The 25,138-nt window shown below is 40.5% G+C and overlaps 1 protein-coding gene and 1 non-coding gene across 4 annotated transcripts; both read left to right on the top strand.

Moving 5' to 3' along the window:
• Positions 1-886: 886 nt before the first annotated feature.
• On the top strand, positions 887-24,401 carry CWF19L1 (CWF19 like cell cycle control factor 1). 3 transcript variants are annotated; one of them, XM_044935320.2, is made up of 15 exons: positions 887-1,035; positions 3,569-3,653; positions 4,530-4,608; positions 5,292-5,393; positions 6,847-7,061; positions 8,929-9,047; positions 10,040-10,078; positions 10,379-10,463; positions 12,530-12,670; positions 14,537-14,651; positions 15,349-15,428; positions 19,164-19,373; positions 20,665-20,784; positions 21,191-21,288; positions 23,966-24,401. In XM_044935320.2, exons 1-15 carry the CDS (start codon positions 1,013-1,015, stop codon positions 24,111-24,113), a joined length of 1,659 nt encoding a protein of 552 aa, XP_044791255.2. In that variant the 5' UTR covers positions 887-1,012; the 3' UTR covers positions 24,114-24,401. The 3 variants fall into 3 exon arrangements, with proteins under 3 accessions (XP_044791255.2, XP_006067675.2, XP_025130035.1); XM_006067613.4 differs by lacking the exon at positions 10,040-10,078 and having other exon boundaries at positions 888-1,035; XM_025274250.3 differs by lacking the exons at positions 887-1,035; positions 3,569-3,653; positions 4,530-4,608; positions 5,292-5,393; positions 10,040-10,078 and having other exon boundaries at positions 6,895-7,033.
• LOC112581686 lies at positions 20,310-20,457 on the top strand. The gene has a single exon (XR_003106305.1). It is a non-coding gene; the product is annotated as a small nucleolar RNA SNORA12 (small nucleolar RNA).
• Positions 24,402-25,138: the final 737 nt, after the last annotated feature.

Here is a 25,138-nt window from a genome sequence, read left to right as displayed (position 1 = left end):
GGTCCCATCACTTCATGGGAAATAGATGGGGAAACAGTGGAAACAGTGTCAGACTTTTTTGGGCTCCAAAATCACTGCAGATAGTGACTGCAGCCATGAAATTAAAAGACGCTTACTCCTTGGAAAAAAAGTTATGACCAACCTGGATAGCATATTGAAAAGCAGAGACATTACTTTGCCAACAAAGGTCCGTCTAGTCAAGGCTATGGTTTTTCCAGTGGTCATGTATGGATGTGCGAGTTGGACTGTGAAGAAGGCTGAGCGCTGAAGAATTGATGCTTTTGAACTGCGGTGTTGGAGAAGACTCTTGAGAGTCCCTTGGACTGCAAAGAGATCCAACCAGTCCATTCTAAAGGAGATCAGTCCTGGGTATTCTTTGGAAGGAATGATGCTAAAGCTGAAACTCCAGTACTTTGGCCACCTCATGCAAAGAGTTGACTCATTGTAAAAGACTCTGATGCTGGGAGGGATTGGGGGCAGGAGGAGAAGGGGACGACAGAGGATGAGATGGCTGATGGCATCACCGACTCGACGGACGTGAGTCTGAGTGAACTCCGGGAGTTGGTGATGGACAGGGAAGCCTGGCGTGCTGCGATTCATGGGGTCACAAAGAGTCGGATACGACTGACCGACTGAACTGAACTGAACTGAAAACTTATAAAAAGCATGTGTGCAGGGCGTCTGTCTTGCCCACCAGAGTGACATGATTAGGTTGGGGCCAACACTGTGCAGACAGCTTTCTAACAGCTCACTAATTTCAACTGCCGCCAAATAAAAAAATTACAGTCGGAATGTTTTCCTTCGTTATCTCTTCTACGCTCCTTTTGTGATTCCTCCGCGAGGCGAAACCATCTCGGAGAGAACTTTGTCCCTCGGCGCTCCCCGTAGGTTACTGAGTTTTCATTGGTTGGGCGCGTTGTCGTCTTAGCTCAGTGAGGCCGAGATTTCCGGAGGCGCGTGGGTTCGCAGTTCCAGTTTTGCTTGGTGGGTCCAACCCAGGTTGTTAACGCAGATGGCTCAGAAACCGCTGCGCCTGTAAGTGAACCTGAGTCCGAAGCCTGTGTGTCTCTGTGTGTGTCTCTGTGTGTTTGTGTCTGCTGCAGAGGGTTTTTCTAAAGACGTGAAGAAAGGAAAAGCCCGGGGTGGAAGCCCCGGAGCCTGCTGGTGAGCTCCTATCGCGTCTTTGCCTGGCCACGGCAAGCAGGCCTCTTCTCCCGATTGTTTTCGCTTCTGAAGCGGGAGACTATTGTCTACAGTCGCAGAGAGAAGAGGAAGCTGTCAGAGTCAGGCCTTCATGTTAGGCCTTCCTGGCCTCTGATATATATCAATTTCCCCTTTGTTTCTCCTTGCAGTACATTTATTAGCCAAAAATCGTAGGCATGGGCCCACTTATGGGCCCTGGGCAGGGTTCGACTGAAGAGAGAGAGAGGGCCTTTGCCCTGGCGCGTTTTTTCAGGGGGGTGGTGAGGAGAAGCCTTCCATTCATCCATTCATTCAACAGCATTGATTGAACAGTTGCAGTGCGCCAGGCACTGGTGCTAGGCGTTGCACAGATGGAATTCCTGCCCTAATGGATCTTATAGTTTAGGGGAACAAATATTAATCAGGAAACCAGATAAATGTTAAATTATGGTCCTGGTAAATGTCAGGAGGAAAAGGTTCACGGTTCTGGGAGGATTTATATAGGATATTTGGATTAATGTGAGAAATCAAGGAAGTGAGGATTGAACTTTGATTAATAGTCTTTTTTTTTTTTTTGGTCTTTATTTCAAAAAAGTCACTGGAATATTTACGAACACCTTGACATGATCAAATTTTCATTTTGGAAAGCGATTCTGGCTGCAGTGTGAAAAAAAAAATTGGAGTCCAAGTAGAAGACAGCTAAGACTAGGTAAATGAAGAAGAAAAGTGCAGGAATTCAAGGTCTGTTAAAGACAGGACATCAACACAGCTTGGAGATATTTGGTTATGAGTGCAAATTAGTCAGCATTGTCTGGATCCTAGATTTCTGTTTTTCTTCAGTAGGATTGGAAACCGTGGCAAAGGGCCCAGATGAGGAGATGATGAGTTTTGAGGTGTCTTATGATGTACAGACTGGACAATGGCTGTCCCCCAAACAATGGTAATTCCATGTGACAACTGCTATGAAAGAGGAAGTGCAGGGTCCTGTGGGAGCACTAGGAACTGGTGATGGATAGGGACTGGAGGGCTTCCTAGAGGAGGTGGTGCTCCGAAGACAAATGAACATGCCAAATAATTTATTACAGAGTTTGCTCTGAAAAGCTATTTGGGTTTCTAAAGTTTTGAGAAGAGGACTTTCTGAGCTGGTCAGGAAGGCTTTAGAGATGTGCTCGGCCTTGAAAGATGGGAAATCTTTTAGATTCAAGATGGGTAGAGTGGGACTGTTAGGAGATGTCACCACCCCAAGGGAATGGCAGAGACAGAGAGAGTGATCAGATTGACAGTAGAGGAGGTTTCTGTTTTGGAACTTGGAGAAAGCGTTGGGGAAAGAGATCAGAGACTTGTGAAAAGCTGTCATCTCTCTGGCTATGGAGTTGTCTTAATGTTTTTGAGGAAAGAACATTAAACTGTTGGCTTTATGTAGGATGGACAGGAAGAAGGGAAGGAATTAGAGGAAATGTAAGTATATTCCCTATGTTGTAGCCAATATCAGATTCATTATATTTCTCTCTATTTCTGCCTCTTCAGTAACTACAGGACTCTCAGTTGCTCTGCCTCATAATTGTCCTGAGGCAGAGAATATAAAGAAAATCCCTCTTCTTTATATTCCTTAACATGTCCTCAGCATAGTACTTGGCATACTGCACTTAGCAAAGCATATTGTAGGTGCTCAGTGTGTGTTGAATGGATGGCTGAAATCCTGTGCTAAGATAGTGGCAGTGGAAATAAAAGCTACAAGAGGTCACAAAAGATGCTTGTAAAAGGAATTGAAGAGACTAGATGACTGCATGGGGGATTTTTGCCTCTTGGTAATCAAATTGGCAGTAGCTGCTGCTGCTGCTACGTTGCTTCGGTCGTGTCCGACTCTGTGCGACCCCATAGACGGAAGCCCACTTGGCTCCTCTGTCCCTGGGATTCTCCAGGCAAGAACACTGGAGTGGATTGCCATTTCCTTCTCCAATGCATGAAAGGGAAAAGTCAAAGTGAAGTCACTCAGTCATGTCCGACTCTTAATGACCCCATGGACTGGAGCCCACCAGGCTCCTCCGTCCATGGGATTTTCCAGGCAAGAGTACTGGAGTGGGGTGCCATTGCCTTCTCCGATTGGCAGTAGACTTATGTACAAAACTTGGCAAGTGAGAAGAAACTGGTTCAATTTTGAAGGAAATGATAAGCTAAATTTTAGATATGGTGAAGATAACTGGTGAGACCTTCAGGTGGAGCCACCCAGCAGTCACTAATAGTTCACATGCCTTGAACCTCTCAGGTAACCTCAGAGAGACTGGAACACAAATCTCCCTGATCCAGGAAGACTAGTATATGGACCAAACCTGGCAGGCCCATTTGTGTATCCTGAACTGCTTTAACATTTATATATTATTTGCAGCTTGGCATGTGGAGATGTCGAAGGAAAGTTTGATGCTTTATTCAATAGAGTTCGAGCGATTCAGAAGAAAAGTGGAAACTTTGATGTAAGATGTTTCTTTGTACTGCATTTAAAAATTTGATTGTTGTAATCAAACATATTAAAGTTTGGGCTTCTTTATACATTTCTGGAACACCTACTCTCTTGTTAGACTGAGTTTCTATTGTGAGCATAGAAATTTAGTAGCTGAAGAGTGGTATGGGAAAGGGGATGTGTTGACTGTACACTTTTTTATACTCTTGAATTTGAGTTTTGTTACTTTATTATTTTACACAAAACTGAAAACAGACTAGCAAAACCTCCCTTCAGTTCAGTTCAGTTGCTCAGTAGTGTCCGAATCTTTGCTACCCCATGAACTGCAGCACGCCAGGCCTCCCTGTCCATCACCAACCCCCGGAGCCTACCCAAACTCATGTCCATTGAGCCGGTGATGCTATTCAACCATCTCATCCTCTGTCATCCCCTTCTCCTCCTGCCTTCAATCTTTCCCAGCGTGAGGGTCTTTTCAAATGAATCAGCTCTTCGCATCAAGTGGCCAAAGTATTGGAGTTTCAGCTTCAATGTCAGTCCTTCCAATGAACACCCAGGACTGATCTCCTTTAGGATGGACTGGTTGGATCTCCTTGCAGTCCAAGGGACTCTCAAGAGTCTCTTCTCCCACACCACAGTTCAAAAGCATCAATTCTTTGGCGCTCAGCTTTCTTTATAGTCCAACTCTCACATCCATACATGACTACTGGAAAAACCTCCCTTAGTGATTCTGATTAGTGGGTACTGGAGTGGGTTGCCATTGCCTTCTCTGAAAATTTGGTTAGAGATAATTAAATAGGACAGTTAGCCATATAATGTTACTGTCAATTAATTATATACTATTTGATAGTTTTTAAAAAAATCTCATATCTGTTTAAAAAACTCATTTTAGCTGCTGTTGTGTGTAGGAAATTTCTTTGGCTCTACTCCAGATGCTGAATGGGAAGAATATAAAACTGGTGTCAAGAAAGGTATGAACTTATTTTTCTTTTTAATATTTTATTTATTTGGCTGTGCCAAGTTTTAGTTGCAGTGTGTGGGATCTAGTTCCCCAACCAGGCAATGAACCCAGGCCCTCTGCTTTGGGAGTGTGGAGTCTTGGCTACCGGACCACCAGGGAAGTCCCCAGAACTTATTTTTAACATGATTTCTAACAAAGTTTTAAGGCTCCCTGGTTCTTGCCAAGTTGTTTTTTACATATTAGTGATTTAAAAGTTTGCCTTTGAGTTTTGCATTGATCTGGGAAGAATGTCTATGCATCTGAATGTTCAGTTTTTTAATTTGGTTGGATTTAGTTCCAGGAAAAGAATTCTCTTCTCAGTAGGAAGGAATTGAATAATGCAACTGTATGTGTTCTTCCCTTTTTTTCAGTTTTGATGTTTTTTTATGAAGCTCTTTTGGGTCTGCTTTCCTAACTGTACATTGATCATTCCTTCTAAGATGTGATAAGCCTAATGATACCATTTAATAATCAAGCCACAAGGTTGGCTATAGGATGTCTTCTGTGGTGAGCATGTTCCATGTGGAGGATTGCAGGCTGTGGAGGATTGCAGGCTCTACCTTCACTATGAATGTTTTTCCTATGGGGAAGCAGTTCTCAGGTCCCCAAGCAGATCTGCTAACTAGCTAGTGTCATGTCTGTTTCTCTTACTAGCTCCTATTCAGACATATGTGCTGGGTGCCAATAACCAGGAAACAGTGAAATATTTCCAAGATGTTGATGGGTGTGAATTAGCTGAAAACATTACTTATCTGGGTAAGTGGATATTTTGTATGTTTGTAATGAACATAATGTGTCCCAGGAATTAGTCTTCCAGGAAATTTGTGGCTGGATTCATCTGCCATTACTGCCTGAGAGAATGGGGATCAGGGGCTTCTTTTCTAAAGTCAGTGTCCATATGTTTAAGACTATGTCGTTTTTCCTCTGTTGTCTCTGGTGTCTCACACCTCTCCCCAATCTCCTTGTACTTCCACAACCCAATATATACTGTTTCAGCCAACTTGAGGAGTAAACTGTTTGACTATAATGTTTGCAGTACCTAAAGTATAAATTGTGTGTGTGTGTGTGTTTTTTTTAACTCCGTGTGTGTGTCTCACCGTGTAACATTGCTAGATACATACAGCTTATTTGTTAATTAGACTCCTAATTCCTATAGCTCTAGGTTTCACTGAGGTTTTAAAAAACTCAAGTTTTTAATGCTGGTCCTTGGGTTTTTCACTACTTTCTTGTCCTTTTTCCAATTCAAGGTCCACTCTTCAATTCCAGGTTAAAGTTGTTCCTCTGCAACCCCCTGAAACTCTTATAGTGGGTCCTTTCAGTGTCTGGCTGTTTTTTTGTTTTGTTTTTAAAAAAAAAAAACAAAAAAAAAACACTGTCAAATTTTGTTTTTCTTCTTCCCCTGCTCCCCTCCTTCTACCACTACTGCTTCTTGCATCATTCAACTAAGTTTTTTCTAAAATGGCTCAACCACTCTTCACATTTCCTCTCTCTCGGTCTCTCTTTTCTTTAGAAAGCTTCCACATTTCCTTTGCTATAAATGCTCCTTTATAGTTTTTTTTTTAATTAGTATGTGTGTTCTTTATTACTTCGTTATTCTTGTTAGTCAGTATATGTGTTCCATAATGAGTCAGTATGTGGAAAGAGCCATGTGAGATTCAGTAGATGAAAGGGAGGTGAAAGCTGATGGAACAAGGTTCTGGAGGCAACACAAAGGAAGAGAATCAAGGGCACAAGCCAGGAATAAATTGAGAAGATGGCAGAGTCTCTTAACTTTTCCTAAATAATTGCTCTTTCCTAATGTGTTCCTTCATTTGGAAGTATCTGCCTTCATAAAGTGTACATCTGTTCTAGACTAGAGCTTACTCAAACCTGCAATTATTTTTTTTCTTCTCAGTGCCACTCCAGGTGTCTAGATTTCTTTTAGTCCCTATGGAGTCTCTAGAAGGCAGAAAGCCTTTTTCTTAATCAGTGCTTCCAAAGTTTTTTCAGTTGTGAGGCACCTAGAGCAGTCAGACTGTGGGATCCAGTAGCTTCCTCATAAAGACAGCTCTTGTGTACTGAACAGGAATACTGTTGTAGCCATCCAACGTTGAGACCTGGCAGCCAGAAGTGGGCTTTAAGAGAGTTGGGGCATGAAAGAGATTCATCACCAGCGTGACATTTCCTTCTGCAGTTTGACTAAAACTTTTCCATTTTTCTTTGAACCTAGGTCGTAAAGGTGTCTTCACTGGAAGTTCAGGACTACAGATTGTGTACCTCAGTGGGACAGAGTCCTTAAATGAGCCTGTCCCAGGTTACAGTTTCAGTCCCAAGGATGTGTCTTCCCTAAGGACAATGCTGCGTTCAACACCCCAGTTTAAGGGTGTTGATATCTTGCTCACATCCCCGTGGCCCAAGTATGTGGGGAACTTTGGGAATTCTTCTGTGAGTAGTGTTTGTTCAGTTGGAATTTCTAAAAGCAAACTGCAGTGGCTTAATTTGAGCTTTTTTTTTTTTTTTTTTTTGCTCTTTGAGTGTTTCAGTTCTTAGTTCCTTTCAGTAGAAACCTTGTGTGAATTTTTTTGGGATACTTAAAGCCTATTGGCTGATGAAAACAAGTTGATCTTGTGAAAACACAGTTCACCAATGAAATTGCTGAAGTCTTAATTATAAATGAAAGTTTTTTAAGAATTGTAGTCTCTGCCTCAAGTATCCTTTCTTAGCCTTCTTAAGATGTTTTGAGGAGTCACTAATATTCAGTGAAATATTCGTAGGTAGTGGCAGCTCTGCAGTTTTATTTATCCCTTTCCATTCCAGATTATATATTTTTGGCTATTAAAATATTTTAAAAGATGGAATCATTATGGGAGTGAAGATAGCAATCTAAAGTTGGGACACAGTATGTTGAAAACTTAGTACTTCTTTGATGGGAAAGCTTTAATGTTGGAATGTATTGGACTGTGTCGTTGGATTTGATCTAAATATATTATTTATAAGAAGAAGATGTACACCAGGTTGGTGAGTGATGGCTATCATGGGGAGCTACTCTGGTGGAAAATAAGCCTAAGGAAGCCCTTGAAAGATTGTCTGTGAGGGCAGAAAGCATCCACTGAGGTTCAGTGAAGGAAAATGTAAAGAGTAGGGAAAAAATATCAGTTCCTAGATGCAGAGTTATCAGTGATGATCCAGAAAAGGGCCTTGTAGACTACTCTGTCAGCTTCAGCACAATATGTCTGTGACCAAAAAGGCCAACAAAATACCAGGCATTGTCAGGATATTGAATGTAGAAGGGCCATGCTCTTCCCCTTCCAAACACCCATGGTTATTCTGCCACTAGAACATAAGAGGCAGTAGATTCAGAGAAAGACTACTAAAGTGATGATGGGAGGAAGACAAGTGATACTCTATAAGGAAGAATGAAAAGGGGTACTAAAAAAAAGTTTATAATTTTTGATTAAAGTTGACTTTGGTGAAAATGAATAATCACATATTTTTAGGGGGAAAAACACCAGTCCCTAAGATACTAGCCTCAAGGCCAATTCCCTGCCCTTCAGCAGACAGCTGAAGGAGGCAAGCATAAGACAAAAGGAAAGTGTTGCTTTACTTAGTGGAAAATTAACTCTGATAATTTCTCTCTTACCAGTTCATACTTTTCTCTTAGATCTTCATTCTAAGAGAAAGTATGAACTGGTTTATGGGTGAGAGGTCACATAATTTGTTGTTAATGGAAGCTCTGGGAATAAGCCTAAATTTTGACAGACTGAACCAGGGGCATGATTGTGCCCTTCTGCAAGCCATGCTTTCCTTGACTTAAGCAAAATAGAGGGTTGTATGCTTATATGATGAAGTCCCTGAATGTTCTATGGCAAATATTCTGTGGATCCTAGGGGCCCTGAAAGCTAGCTTTTGATTTTAATCTTCTGTAGTGATTGTTACTTTCTACATTATCAGAACTACAGGAGCACAGCAAAGCGAATTATAGACACACAGTCTGTGGGCTCCAGAGAGAAAATAAATACTTACCTTCCCAAATGAGATTTTAATAAATCTTGTTTTGGGTGTTTGTATGGAGGAGTAACCTTCCTCCTTAACTTCTGGCTGTTGTTCTTATTTCTGCATTTGTAATTAGCCCATTTCCCCTTATGTGTTTGAGTTTCTCTGATTGCCATAGAGTAGAATTCATGATGCAAATTCTACTGCCACATTGTAGCCACATAAAAATTTCAAAGACATTTCAAAGTGTCTTGTTATATCTCTGCATTTCATGATAACTCGTAGATCTGTTAATGATGACTAAATTTCTGTTTACTAGGGAGAAGTGGATACCAAAAAATGTGGCTCTGCTTTGATCTCCAGTCTTGCCACAGGCTTGAAACCAAGATATCATTTTGCTTCTTTGGAAAAGACCTATTATGAGAGGCTTCCATATCGGTGAGTAGCATTCCATTCTTTTTGGTTTTTTGAAGAATTTGCTTGGATTTTCTCTGTAAACTTCTCCCTTTTATTTCAGCCATATTACATCTTGGTTTCTTTTAGTTTCTCAGGCATGAAATAAGTGACTCTCAAACCATTCCACTTCTCTGAGTTTGGTTTCCTAATCTGAAATACAAAGGATTTGCCAATACAGAGCCCCTTGTAGGCTTAAGTGTCTGACATCACAGTGCTGTTTAATCATCATAGCTTGATGTATAGCAAGTCCTGTTTTGATCAGGTTAAACAGTGGTCCTTGTATAGTCTTAAACTCAGGGTAATTACATAAGAAACATTTCAAGTTAGGAATCAAAAACTTGTATCAATTTTTTTTCTTCTTTTTTTCAGTATAGGTTGGAGGTGGAGTTTTTAAAGCATATATTGCAGAAAAAATAAAACCAGTGTTTTATAAGTTATAGAGTTAAGTAAAATTTATTGTGAATGATTGTCACTGTAAAGGGCGTGGATAATCCCTAAACAATTTGTACTTTTTTTTTTTTTATTCAAAAGCAATATATGTGTTGAAAGTTCAAAAAATATAGGTGAGCAAAAGAAGAATATAACCTGCTCTTTCCCTATAAATCCCACAGCCTAAGGTATAAACATAGATATTACAGATTTTTGTTTTATATCTCCATATATGCCATCTGGAAAAACCTCTTCTTCTCTGAAACCATACACTAAAAAAGGTTATTGGAACAAGCCACTCAAAGGCAGCTCAACCTTTAAGGATGCAAATATATATTTCTCTGAAGAACATAAACCAGTGGCCAATAGCTGCGTGAAAAGATGCTCTCACATCATTAGCCATTAGGGTATTCTATTATATTATTACACAAAAGAAGAGAGAATAGTATAATGAACCCTCCTGAACCCATAACCTACATTAGCAATTATTAACATTTTGCCAGTTGCCCAGCTCTTTTAAAATCAGAGTTTTTTGTGCTTTTCAGATTCGTGATCTCATTTTTTCCTAACGGCAGCCCTGGGAAGTAGGCATGATTATTCTACTGAATGGATGGGTAACATCTGAGATATTATTGGTGGTGATGTAGTGATGGACTTAGGCCTGTGCTCTTTTCATGGACCCTTGGAGTCTACATATCTCATAATTGCAGATCAAAAGTAAAGTTTGTTGTTGGGAATTCATTGGCAGTCTAGTGGTTAGGCCTCAGTGCTTTCATTGCTGGGTTGGCTCCCTAGTCAGGGAAGTAAGAATGAGCAAGCCTCGAGCCATGGCCAAAAAAAGGTAAAGTTTGTTGATAACCTATTATCTTTCAAATATATTACAGAAATCACATTGTTCTACAGGAAAATGCACAGCATGCCACCAGGTTTATAGCTCTGGCAAATGTTGGAAATCCAGAAAAGAAAAAGGTAAATGTTGAGTGTTTGGTGATTGGTTAGTATTCATTGTCTGCCTGATAAATGTTCCTCTTGCCCAGTTTAGGATTCAGATCTTCTCTTCTTCCCAACTGTAATGTCCCAGTACTTGAGCGACTTTACTCTTTGTAATAATATGGTAATGAAAGGTCAGTTTCCTTGGGTCCTTTGTAGGAGATTTTAGGGAAGGGTTTGGGAGAATAGGCCCAGTGGAACAAAGGCATATTTTCAAATGAGTTATGTTCCTTTCTTCCCACATCCATGTGGTTGTTTCCATGGGTATTTTTCAAGGGTTTGACTAAGCTCTCCTTGGCTTTGGGCAGTCTTAGTGATACCTGGAATCTGGCTTTATACGAGAAAACTGTGCAAGTGAATGAAAGAGAATATACCAGAAAAGTATATATATTGGTTTTCTCACTTCCTTGAGAGCATTTCTGATTCTTTAAGGCCAAAAGCCAGGATATTGTGGATTGGGACAGCTAAAGATTAGAACAGTAAGTCAAGTGGGAAAACAGATAAATTATCTGAAGATTTTCTCACTTTAATAGGCCATGAACAGTGTACATGCAAAAGATAAGCAAATACCTGTTTTGTTTTTTCCATAATAGCTCAAACTTTGGGGCCCAGGGCATTCTTAGCAAGTTTTGATTTGTAATTTCTTTTTTATTAACAACTTATCTGCCTTTCCTCCCTTCTTCCTTTCTTCCTTTTTTTAAACTGCCCTTTTAAGACTTAGTATCACTTACAGTATTTTTAGTCTGTTGTTTTACTTTTAGGGACCTGTTAGCCTTAGCCCTAAGCAACGCATACTTCACTCAGAATATGCGCATTTTGAAATCTGCAAGTATTATTAAATTATCTCAAAATTTTGTTCCAGTTTATACCCCCACCGGCAGTGTATGAGACTGTTTTCTGTCTACATTCTCAATGGGTAGTGTCAAGTTTTTATTGACATTTTTGCCATCCTGACAGAAGAAGGTTGTGTGTCAGTGTTAATCGGTTGTATTTCCCTGATCAGTAGTGAGGTTAAGCATCTATTCATATCTCACATAAAGTTTTCAATATTTGTGCTGTCTGTCCAAGATTCTAGATATTTATATATTTAGTTCCTTGCTACTAATCCCTAAGAAAATTTATCTGCATAAATAGCAGAAATTGTATAAAATCAAAGGAAAACACTAAGTTGTTTTTCATTGGAAAAAAACAAGGGCAGTACAGTGACTATTGACAAAGTACACAAATGTCAGGGAATGTTTAACAGGATTCCTATGTGCTGTTTCTCATAAATCCCCTGTTCCTTATCAGTTTCTGTTGCCAGAAACAGGTGGAAGGGCACACCGCTCCCAGGACTGAGGACATAGGATGAGACAGGCTTGAATCTCCTTCCGTAAACATTCTCCTTATGACAAAACTGCTTAGTCTCGATCCTCTTTCTTGAGATATGGATTGTCTCCTGACCTTGTGACCATTATTCATCCCTTGTTCCCTTGGAACAGATTGCTGTACATTTGGTTTTCTGATCTTTATCATTGTCGAAAGAAATTTCTTGTACAACAGCCTATATATACTCACCAAAAGATCATTAAAGCACCTTTGCTCCATCAGAGCTTGGGTCCCCGTGTCTTTCTTTCTTTCTCTCTCTCTCCCTCCTTCCCTCCGGCTCTCTCTTTCACTTTTTTATCATCCACTCCGGACCACCAGGTTCCAGTCCTTTAAAGGACTACAACACGTAAAGATAAAGGACTGAGAGACAAAAGCAATTTGTCTTCAAGGGTTATGGAGCAAATCCCTCTAGGCCTTGTAGTGCTAGTTGTTTTGTGTAAGGGCTGGGCTTTGATTAGTTGCTTGTTACTTTATCAGCCCTTGGTTAGCCCTTGCGAAGATCACCAAAATGGCATTGTTACGGATTCTCTGAACTACAGATAGGCTGGTTGCTGCTCTTTAGTTTTACTCAGTTTCTGAAGATTTTTGTGGAATTTTACATCCAGGAGGTTGGTTATATTTGCATAAATAAATATATTTGCATAAATGCAAATAATAATATTATTCTTTTTCCAAAGTATCTTTATGCATTCAGTATTGTTCCTATGAAACTAATGGATGCAGCAGAACTGGTAAAACAGCCACCAGATGTCACTGAAAACCCGTACAGAAAATCTGGGAAGGAAGCATCCACAGGAAAGCAAACTCCTGCCCCTGAGGTGGGTTCTGATTGAGAGGTGACATTTTCTGGGCATGATTACCCATTATAGGTGTCTTTTCCCTGGTTATAGTTTAGTTCATAAGGCAAGTTTAATCCCTAGAACCTTAATCTCTTTTTTTTCTCCTTTGGGAAATTGTGGTGGTGATTAGGAAGCCTTAGTAGATTTCCAGTAGGATCAATGTGTGTGTGTACATTTAATTGTAGTTTGGGGTTAACCGTTTTATATTTTAAGTCTTTCATTGTCTAAAGTTGGTTCGAATATTGGGGTTACACATATAAAGTCTTTCCTGTCTAAAGTTAATTCCCTGTTCCTAACTTTTCAGGCAAGGATCCAAGTGCTTGGTAGCAATGTAATTTGTTATTTTATAATGAGTGGTAGGTCAGGAAGCAACAGTTAGAACTGGTCATGGAACAACAAACTGGTTCCAAATCAGGAAAGGAGTATGTCAAGGCTGTATGTTGTCACCCTGCTTATTTAACTTATATGCAGAGTACATCATGAGAAACACTGGGCTGGATGAAGCATAAGCCAGAATCAAGATTTCCAGGAGAAATATCAATAACCTCAGATATGCAGATGACACCACCCTTATGGCAGAAAGTGAAGAGGAACTAAAAAGCCTCTTGATGAAAGTGAAAGAGGAGAGTGAAGAAGTTGGCTTAAAGCTCAACATTCAGAAAACAAAGATCATGGCATCCGGTCCCATCACTTCATGGGAAATAGATGTGGAAACAGTGTCAGACTTTATTTTGGGGGGCTCCAAAATCACTGCAGATGGTGACTGCAGTCATGAAATTAAAAGATGCTTGCCCCTTGGAAGAAAAGTTATGACCAACCTAGACAGCATATTAAAAAGCAGAGACACTTCTTTGTTAACAGAGGTCCGTTTAGTCAAAACTATGGTTTTTCCAGTAGTCATGCCATGTATGGATGTGAGAGTTAGACTATAGAGAAGGCTGAGTACAGAAGAATTGATGCTTTTGAACTGGTGTTGGAGAAGACTCTTGAGAGTCTTTTGGATAGCAAGGAGATCAACCAGTCCATCCTAAAGGAAATCAGTCCTGAATATTCATTGGAAGGACTGATGCTGAAGCTGAAACTCCAATACTTTGGCCACCTGATGCGAAGAACTGACGCATTTGAAAACACCCCGATGCTGGGAAAGATTGAAGGCAGGAGGAGAAGGGGACAACAGAGGATGAGATGGTTAGATGGCATCACCAACTCAATGAACATGAGTTTGAGTAAACTCTGGGAGTTGGTGATGGACAGGGAGGCCTGGCGTGCTGCAGTCCATGGGGTCGCAAACAGTCAGACACGACTGAGCAACTGGAACTGAATTGAACTGAATGAGTGGTAGTAGGTCAATAAGATTTACTCTGAAGAGATTTCTTAAATAGACTTTTCGGAAATTCATTTTCCCTTCACTCAAGCAAGGAATGTCAAGTTCCCTTACTAGTATGAATGGTCTGCTTTCTTAGACTTTCTTAATGAGCAGCCTTTTATTTTTTTAAATTAAAACTCAGTTAAAGTCGTTTGATCTGTGAAATTGTAAGACTACTACAGCCCTACTGAGAGAGGGAAAGGGATTTGGGTGGGATCATGCTATTGTGTTTTAGGCAAGAATTGCTGTATAACTTACATTTTAATTTGCTTTTCCAAAGGGATGAATTTGGTAGCTTAGTTATATAAGTGTTGAGAGGTGTGACTGAGTCCAGGCATCAGGACTGGGAAACTATTTTGCTTCTCTAGATTAGGCAGAAAGGGCTGGGAGGAAGGTAGCAATGTTCCCTTGTGTGTGATGGTTGGCTACTTGCTTAAAGGTTAGTTTAATAACATTTACTCTTCTATTGGCTGTTCTAGGAAGAATCAGCCTGCCAGTTTTTCTTTGATTTAAATGAAAAGCAGGGAAGGAAGCGTTCATCTACAGGCAGAGACAGCAAGTCTTCTCCTCACCCAAAGCAGCCTCGCAAACCTCGTAAGTACCTTGGCTCCAGAGGTCTCTTCGGTGGGCAATAATGGTTATTTTGGGTCTTGTTTGGGAAGCAGCATTGCTCAAAGGGCCTCTTCTGGCAGAAGATCAATAATAAAAACAAAAGGATGCAAAGATGGCCTGACTTTGACACTGTCTGAGGCTATTTCTGTAAGAACTATGGAAAAAGTTCCTTTCCTTCATGTCTGTAAAACAGAAGGTTAAGAGCCTACAAAACCAGTGCAGGTTTATAAAATAATAATCAAAATGTTAGCAAAGATAGCTGTTAATACATTGAGATCTTCTTTTCCACCCGCTTGTTTCAAAGATGAAGAAGTTGACTTTGTAACTCCTGGCGTCATGTGACTAGCTGGTGGCATGACTGGAACTAGAAATGGGGCTCCAGACACCCAGTTGAATGTTCTCTTATTGCAGTCAATTGCCAGTTACATGCTATGGCTATCACTTGTAGATCACCTACCTTTGGACTGGTTACAAATTCAGAACATCTGTAGACATTTAGTTTCATTGATAATGGCGATGGGGGCGGGGGTCATAGTGGGAGCACAGCAGACCCACTGTGGCAGTAGCGTGTACATACAGTGTTTGCCGGACACAAAGATCAGACAAGGCTGCGTTCTTTTGGTGGTTATATGCTGTAGTGCTTGGACCATGGTAACACTTGTCTTTCTTCCACGTGAAGCTCAGCCTCCAGGACCCTGCTGGTTTTGCCTTGCCAGCCCTGAAGTGGAAAAGCATTTGGTGGTCAACATTGGCACACATGTGAGTTACTTCCATGAACCTCTTGCAGAGAGGAAGACACCTGTTTCTTTTCTGTTGACTTTATAGAGTCATGGTTTACATATAAAATTTACCTACTTTAAGTGTGCAATTCAGTGACTTTTAGTAAGCTTACTGATTGTACAACCATCACATAATACAGTTTTAGAACATGTTCATCACTTCAGTAAGAGTCCTCATGCCCATTTCCAGTTAATCCCCACACCCACCCTCAGTTCCAGGAAACCACTCATCTACTTTGCCCGTCTGGATATTTCATATAAATGGAATTGTACATCTTTGCGTCTGGCTCCTTTTACTTAGCATAATATTCTTCTTATTCATGTTGTAGCCTGTATCAGTTTTCTATTCCTCCTTGTCAAATGGTATTCCATTGTATGGATAAACTACATTTTTTCTATTTATTCACTAAGTGGACATTTGAGTTGTTTCCCCTTTATGGCTATTAGTGAACATTTGCATACATGTCTTTGTGTGAACATATGTTTTTTCTCTTGAATAGCCCTAACCTAAGAAGTGGAGTTGTTTGTAATTTTATGTTTACCTTTTTAAGAAACTGCCAAACTATTTTTCAAAATAGCTGCACCATCTTGTTTTCCCACCAGCAATATATGAGGGTTCTTGTTTTTCTACATCCTCCCCAACATTTGATATTGTCTATCTTGACCGTGGCAACTATAGCAGTTCTCTTGTGGTTTAGTAGAATCAGTTTCACAAGATTCCTCTTTCTTTCCCTCCTCTCTGACAAACAGGTATGGCTTTCCTAGGGTGATGCTTTTATGAAATTCTTGAACTTTATATGTTTTTATTCCATACTATTTGGGGATGATGATTTGCTTTTTTGAATTACCATTTGAAACAATGATTTTCTTTGTCCCTGAAAAGGAGTCCTCTGTTGCCTATACACTCATATTTGGCTAAAAATGTTAATATTCTTTTTTTGTATCTTCAGATTTTAAAACTTGAGTTTATTAATTTTTATCTATAGTAACTATGTAGTGTTGGGAACTGATTTACACTAATTATAAAAGACTAAAGTGATAAGTTCTCAGCTTTGCCTAGTAGTAGAGCATATAGCTTCCTAATGACAGGAAGACTCACATCCACATTTCTGGTCTGGGTATCTGGGAACCCAAGATGATAATTATAAGATTGCTGGGTAAGCAATCAGACTGTGACAACTGGATGATCTTGAGAAGGATTTTATTCAGGCTATGAAAAGTTCTGATGGAATACATGTATCTCACTGTAAAGTCATCCTATTTCAGACTTCCCCAAATGCTTTTCCTTGGGCACGACTTGCTTAGATATTATATTAATACCCATTTTTGACCCTCATTCTTCTGGGATCCATACAGACCATTATCCTTCTTTTTCATTCACTTAGAGTGAAAAGAAGCTTAATTTTCAGAGTTACAGTTGCACCCTAGTCACCCATACTAGAAATGGCTATTTTCCAAGGCTCCTGAGGATAATATATACAGATCATTTCGTAGTGTGTGATGCTTTTGTAGGCAGATACTTTATTCCATTTTTCATTGATTTATTCTGATTTTGTTTCCTGGGGATGACCTTTTTTTCCTCAGCTTATCCTGATAATGAGGGCCTTTTACTGGGGTATGAGCCTAGGGGAATTTCAAGGAAAACTCTTTGCTTCTTATCTTGACCTGAAGTTAGAGGGGCAAAAAGCATATCAGATTTTGATTGTGGACAGATAGGAGGTCACATGATGATTTTGGCTTACCTACCAATTGGTACTTACCTACCAAAGCTACTTGATTGGTAGCTTACCTACCAATCAAGTTTACCCTTACCTGCACTGTCCTTTGTTGGTAGAAATCTCTTACAAATGTCTGGTCACCTGTGGGTATCTGGCTGAGGACTTGGAGTCCCGTCTCTGCAACCACTCCTTTTGATCCCCTTGGCTTTTTTCTTTTTTCTTTTCTCCCCTGGCTTTTCTCTGTCATTGCCATGCCTTCCCAGAGAAGGAAATGGCAACCCACTCCAGTCTTCTTGCCTAGAGAATCCTGTGGACGGAGGAGCCTGGTGGGCTGCTGTCCATAGAGTCGCACAGAGTCAGACATGACTGAAGTGATTTCACATGCATGCGTGCCTTGGAGAAGGAAATGGCAACCCACTACAGTATTCTTGCCTGGAGAATCCCAGGGACAGAGGAGCCTGGTGGGCTGCCGTCTATGGGGTTGCACAGAGTCGGACACGACTGAAGCGACTTAGCAGCAGCAGCAGCAGCCACGCCTTCTTCAAGGGGTATGCATAGAAGTATGCTAATGACCCATAGGTTTAAGTTGGTAAAAACAGTTGCAGGCTGCTACGAGTCCAGAATAAGTACTGCAAAATCCATGCATTTATGGGAGAAATACTCATTCAGGTCCTACTTACATAGATAAAATTAGAGATGAATTCAAGTACAGCACAGATTAGAAGTTGAGAGTTTGAAAAGTAGGGAGGAGACTGGGCAAGTTTGAAACGTCACAAAAACTAGAAGGTACTGCCTTAGGGGTGCTGTTTAGTCTAGACTAGAAGCCTTCAGTAGCTTCAAGGCACATCACAATATAAAAAACGGCCATTTATGGCAGCAACCCTCTGACATAAAGGCTAGAAAATGTAATTTTCTAGAGTAACCTTTTAAAACAAACACAATCACATTGGTTACTATACTTTTTTTTTTTTTTACTGTTTTAGTGCTTATGAGGTTTTGATGAACTTTAGTCATCTGGAATATTAACTCTGTAGATGTGTTCAGTCCTCTTTGCCAAGGAGATCAAGGATGATAATGCTTTAGTTTGTTGCTGTTACCTATCTTGTCTTTCTGTTGGGCTTTCTCAGTGTAGATGAAAAATAAATGACTCTTTCCTTCAGTCTTAACTTTGAAGGCACCACACTAAAAGTATACTTCGGATTGTTTTTCTAAAGCTCTGGTACCTTCATTTGCCTGGCCCTTTCTCTGCTCTCTTCCCTTCAAAGTATGTCTGAGTGGCAGAGCAGTCTTGTGTGTTTGGGTTTTGACAGAAATATTTTTAGTTGCTGTTTAGCTGTCCACAGCCATTGCTGGGAACCCTCGTTTTCTTTGGATGTACCTGAGTTTGAAGTTTCTTCTTCTTCCTTCTCCATTAGGTTATGTTTGCTTTCATTTTGTAAAGGTCAGTCAGCAGCTTAAGGCTGTAGGGACATTGGTGATGATGATGATAATCATATCATCTTAGCCTTTTTCGTGAACCCAGGAAGTATATTTAGGGGTGGAATTAGGTGTCACTGTAGGGGAAGTAGTTCATTTGAAATCAGAAGTGGTTCTTTGAAATCAGAAGTGGTATCTTCCTGTGGCTGAGTGATAGTCACTGCAAAATTGTTAAATTGTTTCAAGTTTGGAGCCTGGGAGGAAAAACCAAGTTTGTTGTTCTAGTCTCCTTCAGCTCTGGTGTGTTTGTAGCCAAAAGCCAGGCTGTGTGCTGCTCATTTTTCCCCAGTTCATTTGATAGTTGCATAGAAATTTGTTGGATCTAACCTCATTCTTTAGCAGGTACTTGACAACAATGTTGTCATAACCTCTAAAATCAGATTTTTTTTTTAGGAGAAGTTCTGCCGGTAGCCTCTGGCGCACTTGCCCCACACCCTAGCAGCTCACGCTTAGTAGAGGCTTTTCTCCAAAGAATCACACATGCAGGACTGAAGTCTCACTTCTGTGTGCTTCCTCTTCAGTGCTACCTTGCCCTGGCCAAAGGAGGCTTATCTGATGACCATGTCCTCATTCTGCCCATTGGACACTACCAGTCAGTGGTGGAGCTTTCAGCAGAGGTGGTAGAAGAGGTGGAGAAGTACAAGGCTACATTGAGGAGGTTCTTTAGGAGTCGAGGCAAACGCTGTGTTCTATTTGAGAGGAATTATAAAAGCCATCACCTGCAGCTACAGGTATGTGATCTCTGTCCAAGAGCTTGGAAGGGCCTAGATATTGATAAATATTTAAATAATGTTAATTTTTTTGAAGTATAGTTGACTTACAATATTGTATTAGTTTCAGATGTACAGCAAAGTGATTCAGTTCTTGTATATATATATAAAATATTATTTTCTATTTATAGGTTATTACAAGATGTTGAATATAATTCCCTCTACTAAGTTCACCTATTTATGCTGCTGCAAATGGCAACAGTTCATTATTTTTCATATTCCATTGTGTGTATATACAACATTTTCTTAAGGCAGTCGTCTGTTGATGGACACTTGGGTTGTACTGTAAATTGGTGCAGCCGTTATGGAAAACAGTATAGAGGTTTCTCAAAAAACTAAAGATAGATCCTATGATCCAGCAGTCTCAGTCCTGGGTATATATCCAGAAAAGACGAAAACCCTTAATTCAAAAAGATGCATGCACCCCAGTTTTCATAGCAGCACTATTACAACAGCTAAGACATAGAAACAATCCAAGTGCCTATCAACAAATGTTAATTTTAATAAATATTTAAGTGTTTGATTCTAATATAAGATTAAGTATTTGAATAGTTGACTTAATACTTTAAAAAATTCAGTATGAACTTTCATATTAATATTTAAATACTATTCATCTAGAAGGTTATAGTTTCTGGTGTAACTCCAGGGCGCTCCAGGGAAGTGCATAGTCAGCACAACTGAATAGCACAGGTGGTAAGTGCCTGCCGAGAAAAGAAATGGATAGTTCAGGGAGGTCCCAGGAAAGATGTGGGCTTGACAGGTAAGAGTTGGGGAAGAGAGTGGCTATTTTGTGTGAAGCTTAGCATGAGTGACAGTTCACAGGTAGGAAGCAGTCTCAGGTCTTGCCCGGGGCTACCAGCTCAGAAATTCAGAGACTGTTATGGGTAATTTGATTGTCATTGTGGTGGTTTTCTTTCTGGCACATTTGTTAAGTTTTCAAATGGGCCTGACTCTGCCACATATATTATATAGGAGCTGGAAAAGGCTTGATGACAAAGAGATCTCTTTCTAGCCTTTTCTGCATCAGAGATGGCCTCCCACATGTGAAAGGCTGTCTCATAAGTTTAAGTCCTTATAGACAGGATGACATAGACCTGTCTGGCCTGAGGAAAATGTCTGCTGAGGGGTGTTCCTCCACCCCTGTGATGGATTTGTTATATCTTAGAGACTGTGCGGGAGGCACAACCTCCCTGAGACCTGCACAAAGAATTTTTCCTGTCTCTCCCCCCCCCCCCCCCCCCCCCCCCCCCAGGTTATTCCTGTGCCGCTCAGCAGCTGTGCTACTGATGACATTAAAGACGCCTTCATCACTCAGGCACAGGAGCAGCAGATAGAGCTCCTGGAAATCCCAGAGCACTCAGACATCAAGCAGGTAAAATAGGAGAGGAAGGTGATATTCCAGGACAAGTATTGGGTTTCTAGCCTATAGAACCTGAGGTACTCAGAGGCATTCAACAAATGTTAAATAGGCAGGTGACAATTTGGTACTTGAGCATGGGGTATTGATTAAACTAGAGATGAAGGTTATATTATAGCAGTTCCTTAGTGCTTTCCTGGGACGGGCAAGAAATCAGAAATTTCCTAAGGCAGGAACTTAGGAAGGTAGATGCCACTGGGAGGATCGTTGTAATATCTGCCAGTGTCTTTTTAAACTTTTGTTGTATTAAAGTTCTTGTACTTCTAAATTCTTTGCCAAATTAAAGCTCTTAAGAGATGGGCTGGGATTTTCAGTGTTTAAAGTACTATTACATGTCCTCATATGACTCTGTTTACTGTAGATTGCACAGCCAGGAGCAGCATATTTTTATGTTGAACTTGACACAGGAGAGAAACTTTTCCACAGAATTAAAAAGAATTTTCCTTTGCAGTTTGGAAGGTTTGTATATTTTTCTTATTTTAAATGTGTTTTCACTAGACCTACTCTGGATAAAGTAGTGGGCTGCATGACGAGTTAAATAAAAAGCCAAACAAGAAATAGTCCTTGCCCTAAGGAACAAATAATCTTAGGGCAAGTCAGATACTTAACGTATATGACAGTAATGTAATGTAGAATGTGGAAAGTACCATAAAAAATTTTGAGGAACAATGTACTTTAGAAATCCAGAGAAGGGAGAGCCATTTCTGCTTGATGGAAGGCATCATGAAAGGGCTGAAGTTGAGCCTGAGAGAGAGATTTAGAGGGTAAACCTGGTGCCTGGGCATTCTAGCTGAAATGCTACTATGAACATGTGCTCTGTGCCAGGCACTGTGCCAAGAACTTTGCATGCATTGCCTCATTTAATCTTCTAAACTCTGTGTGGTAGGTACTGTCATCCCAGTTTACCAGTCTGGAGAATGAGACTCTGGAGGAGTGCCCAGTAGAACTTTCCATGATGATAGACATATTCTATAAATCTACACTGTCCTACACAGTAATCCCCAGTCCCATTACTGGTGATTACCGAGCACTTGAAATGTGGCTAATGTGACTGAGAAACTCAATTTTTAATTTCATTTAATTAATTATGATTAAATTTATTAGGCTACTGCCTTCATTGGGGTTCCCAGGTGACTCAGTGGTAAAGAATCTGCCTATGCAGGAGTTGCAGGAGACGTGGGTTTGATCCCCTGGAGGAGGAAAAGGCAACCCACTCCAGTATTCTTCCCTGGGAAACCCCATGGACGTAAGAGTCTGGTGGACTACAGTCCGTGAGGTTGCAAAGAGTTGGACATGACCGAGCATGCTGGTGGCTTTAGTAGTGGACAGTGTGTGGCTCTAGAGTGGTGAGGTAGCTTGTCCATGGTCACAGTGACCTGGCCTGCTGGACCCCAAAATTGAGGTCTTAACTCAGTACTCTGAAGTGTCCTAAAGATTTGGATGAGGCTTCATTTCTGTTCCTCACATCATGGAGAACATGACTGTACAACTGTACAGGGAGTGGTATAAATTAGGCAGAGACTGAAAGCAGGAGTTCGCTGGTAAGAAGAGATTATGGAGGGTAGTTGGAAAAATGTGCAGGACAGATTATCTGGTGCTGGTGTCTTGTGTTATGCAGTGGTTTTTTTTCCCTAGTTAGAACTGAGCTTTGAATCAACTTTGAACCATTTTGGGGCCAATTTGGAAAGCCTCTAAGAGACTGCCACCAGTAGATAAGTCTAGTAAATGTAGTTGTCTACATTTTCAAAGAAGATAATAAATGAGAAAAAAATGTATTAGGAGCTTCAGACATCTGATACTATCTTTTGTGTTGTTGATTCAGCAGCAGACACAGGTTTAGATACTGAGGGCACATGCATGTAAGCTTATAAAGGAGAGATTCTTTGAATGATTTTATGCTCTTGATATTTGGTTATATTTTCAACACTGAGTATTTTTCAAAGTAGTAAATTACAGGTGATAGTGAAAGTGTTAGTCACTCAGTCATGTTCGACTCTTGGCCACCCTATGGACTGTAGCCTGCCAGGTTCCTCTGTCTTTGGGATTTTCCAGGCAAGAATATTGGAGTGGGTTGCCGTTTCCTTCTCCAGGGGATCTTCGCAACCCAGGGATCAAACCTGCGTCTCCTGTGTCTCTTGCATTAGCAGGCAGATTTGTTACCATCTGAACCACCAGGGAACATAGCATTTTATAATTAACAAAATACTTGAGAAGACATCTTTTTTTTCCTGCTGTACAAGAAGGATGGGTCTATCTTCATTCTACAGATGAAGAGGTAGGCTCATAGTTTGCCCAGAGAATAAGAACTTGAGCTTAGGTCCTTTGACTTTTAGAAGATTCTGTGATTTGTTTTTAGCCTTTCTATTTGCTGTAGCTTCAAAGTGGAAAATGAACCAAACAAATGTACAAATAGGGTTATTTCTAATATATCAAAATAAGTAAAAATAGAAAGCAGTGGCATTTAGAAGATAGCTTGTGTGAGAGGTGATTTTGTTGACATTGAGCATGCGGTATTGTGCCTGTATAGACTTGAGGGCACTAAAAAAGGGCAGAAAGTCAGATCGGGGTATGATACTAGGTGCCTGACTTTTCACCGTGCCCTCAGCCCATTAATGGCCTGAGATAACGAAACTAGAGTTTAAGGCAGGATGTAATTACAACTAGTTTGGTGCTTTGATTGTGTTATCTTCATACATTAGAAAACCCTTATTTTGCATGTCATAGGCGAGGAAATCAAGACACAGAGATGAAGTAATCTGTTCTTAGACAGCAAACGGCAGAGCTAGGAATGGAATCCAGTCTCGTCTCTTTCTGATTGCAGGGCCTGCCCTCTTTCTACTATGTCATGTTGATTCTCTAGGTAGCAGTAACGTAGTTCCAGGTTGTTCAGAGGAGTAAATGGAATTTGAGGAGTTAGAGAAGAGCTAAGACCTGGGCTGGTCAGTTTAAAACAGATGTGATTTTGATAGATAGAATGGCAGAGATAGCCCTCAGGGAAGAGAACATGGTGTGAGCAAAGTTAGAGGAATTTGCATGCCTTTTTTGGGTGATGCTGAGCAGAGGTCTCTGGCTGGAGAGGAATCGAAAGTTTTGGGCTGATAGTGTCCATTTTGACTTCTTTGTTCTCTTTTTGCAGGGAGGTCCTGGCTAGTGAAGCTATCCTTAATATTCCTGACAAGTCTGACTGGAGGAAGTGTCAGATGAGTAAGGAAGAGGAGGAGACTCTAGCTCGCCGCTTCCGGAAAGACTTTGAGCCCTTTGACTTCACCGTGGATGATGACTGAGTAAAGGGAAAAAGCACTTGATGAACTTCACAGGGTATAATAGCAGCCTGCTTTTTAGGAAACAACAGTCTCCCATGGGGACTGTTTCCCTGCCTCTTTTTGTGTATTCCCATGGAACCTGCCTGTAGCAAGAGGCCTAAGATTGAATATTTTTTTGGAAAAGTCATATTTTAGGATGAAGATCTTACGTTAAAAGCATATCTGTCATCCAGTTCCAAGTAGAGCTTATGTTTGTCAACATTTTCAAAAATATTTAAACTTATAAAATCCAAATGCTTTTTCATGGTTGGGAAGTGTCTTGTGTTCATGTTACCTGTAACTATCGAAATGAAGTAGTGTGTGTGTGTATATAGTAGGAGGAGCCAGGGCTTTAGGCCCAGCTGTTATCCCAGGATCTCACAGGTGGCTTCTTACTGAGCAATCCAGGATGGAGAAGGGACCCAAGGCCTTAGCCATTTTTCCCTTATAGAATTCATCTTACTGATAGAAAAGAGCTCATTCAGTCCTTCAGCAAATACTTAACTCCTCTGTACTAGACATTTTTCTAGACTCCAGGAGTATAGCCATGTCCCAACATGATTTCCTGTTGTCCCATAGTTTACAGTCTAATTGGGAAGAGAAGGGGCAAGATTTTTAAAAAGATGAGTTCTCCTTTACCGAGAAGTGAGCTTTAGTTACTGTTTGATAGTTACAAATTCAAGGTGCTCTGGATTGCTGATAGGGTTTGGGGGCTCATCAGGATATAGGCCACAGGTGAGGTTAAGAGAATGGATGAAAGTAGGATGAATACAGTTGTAAGCCGAAGAAGACTACCAGAGAAATATCAGTATTTAAGGAGTGCCTGGAAATCGAGTCATCCAAGAAGTACATGGAAAAAGAGCAGAGAGAGAGTGATCACAAGAGAATGTCTTATCTTAGAAGCCAAAGAAAAATAACTGCTCCTATACACTGGGCACTTACGGCCAAGACACTCTTACTTAATCCTCATAAGATAGCTATGAGGTAGGTATTATTACCTCTGTTTT

This window comes from Bubalus bubalis, chromosome 23, assembly GCF_019923935.1.
Source record: "Bubalus bubalis isolate 160015118507 breed Murrah chromosome 23, NDDB_SH_1, whole genome shotgun sequence".
NCBI classification, from domain to species: Eukaryota; Metazoa; Chordata; class Mammalia; order Artiodactyla; family Bovidae; genus Bubalus; species Bubalus bubalis.
The sequence above is the reverse complement of the archived record's forward strand: the minus strand, read 5'-3'. Positions and strand labels throughout refer to the sequence as shown.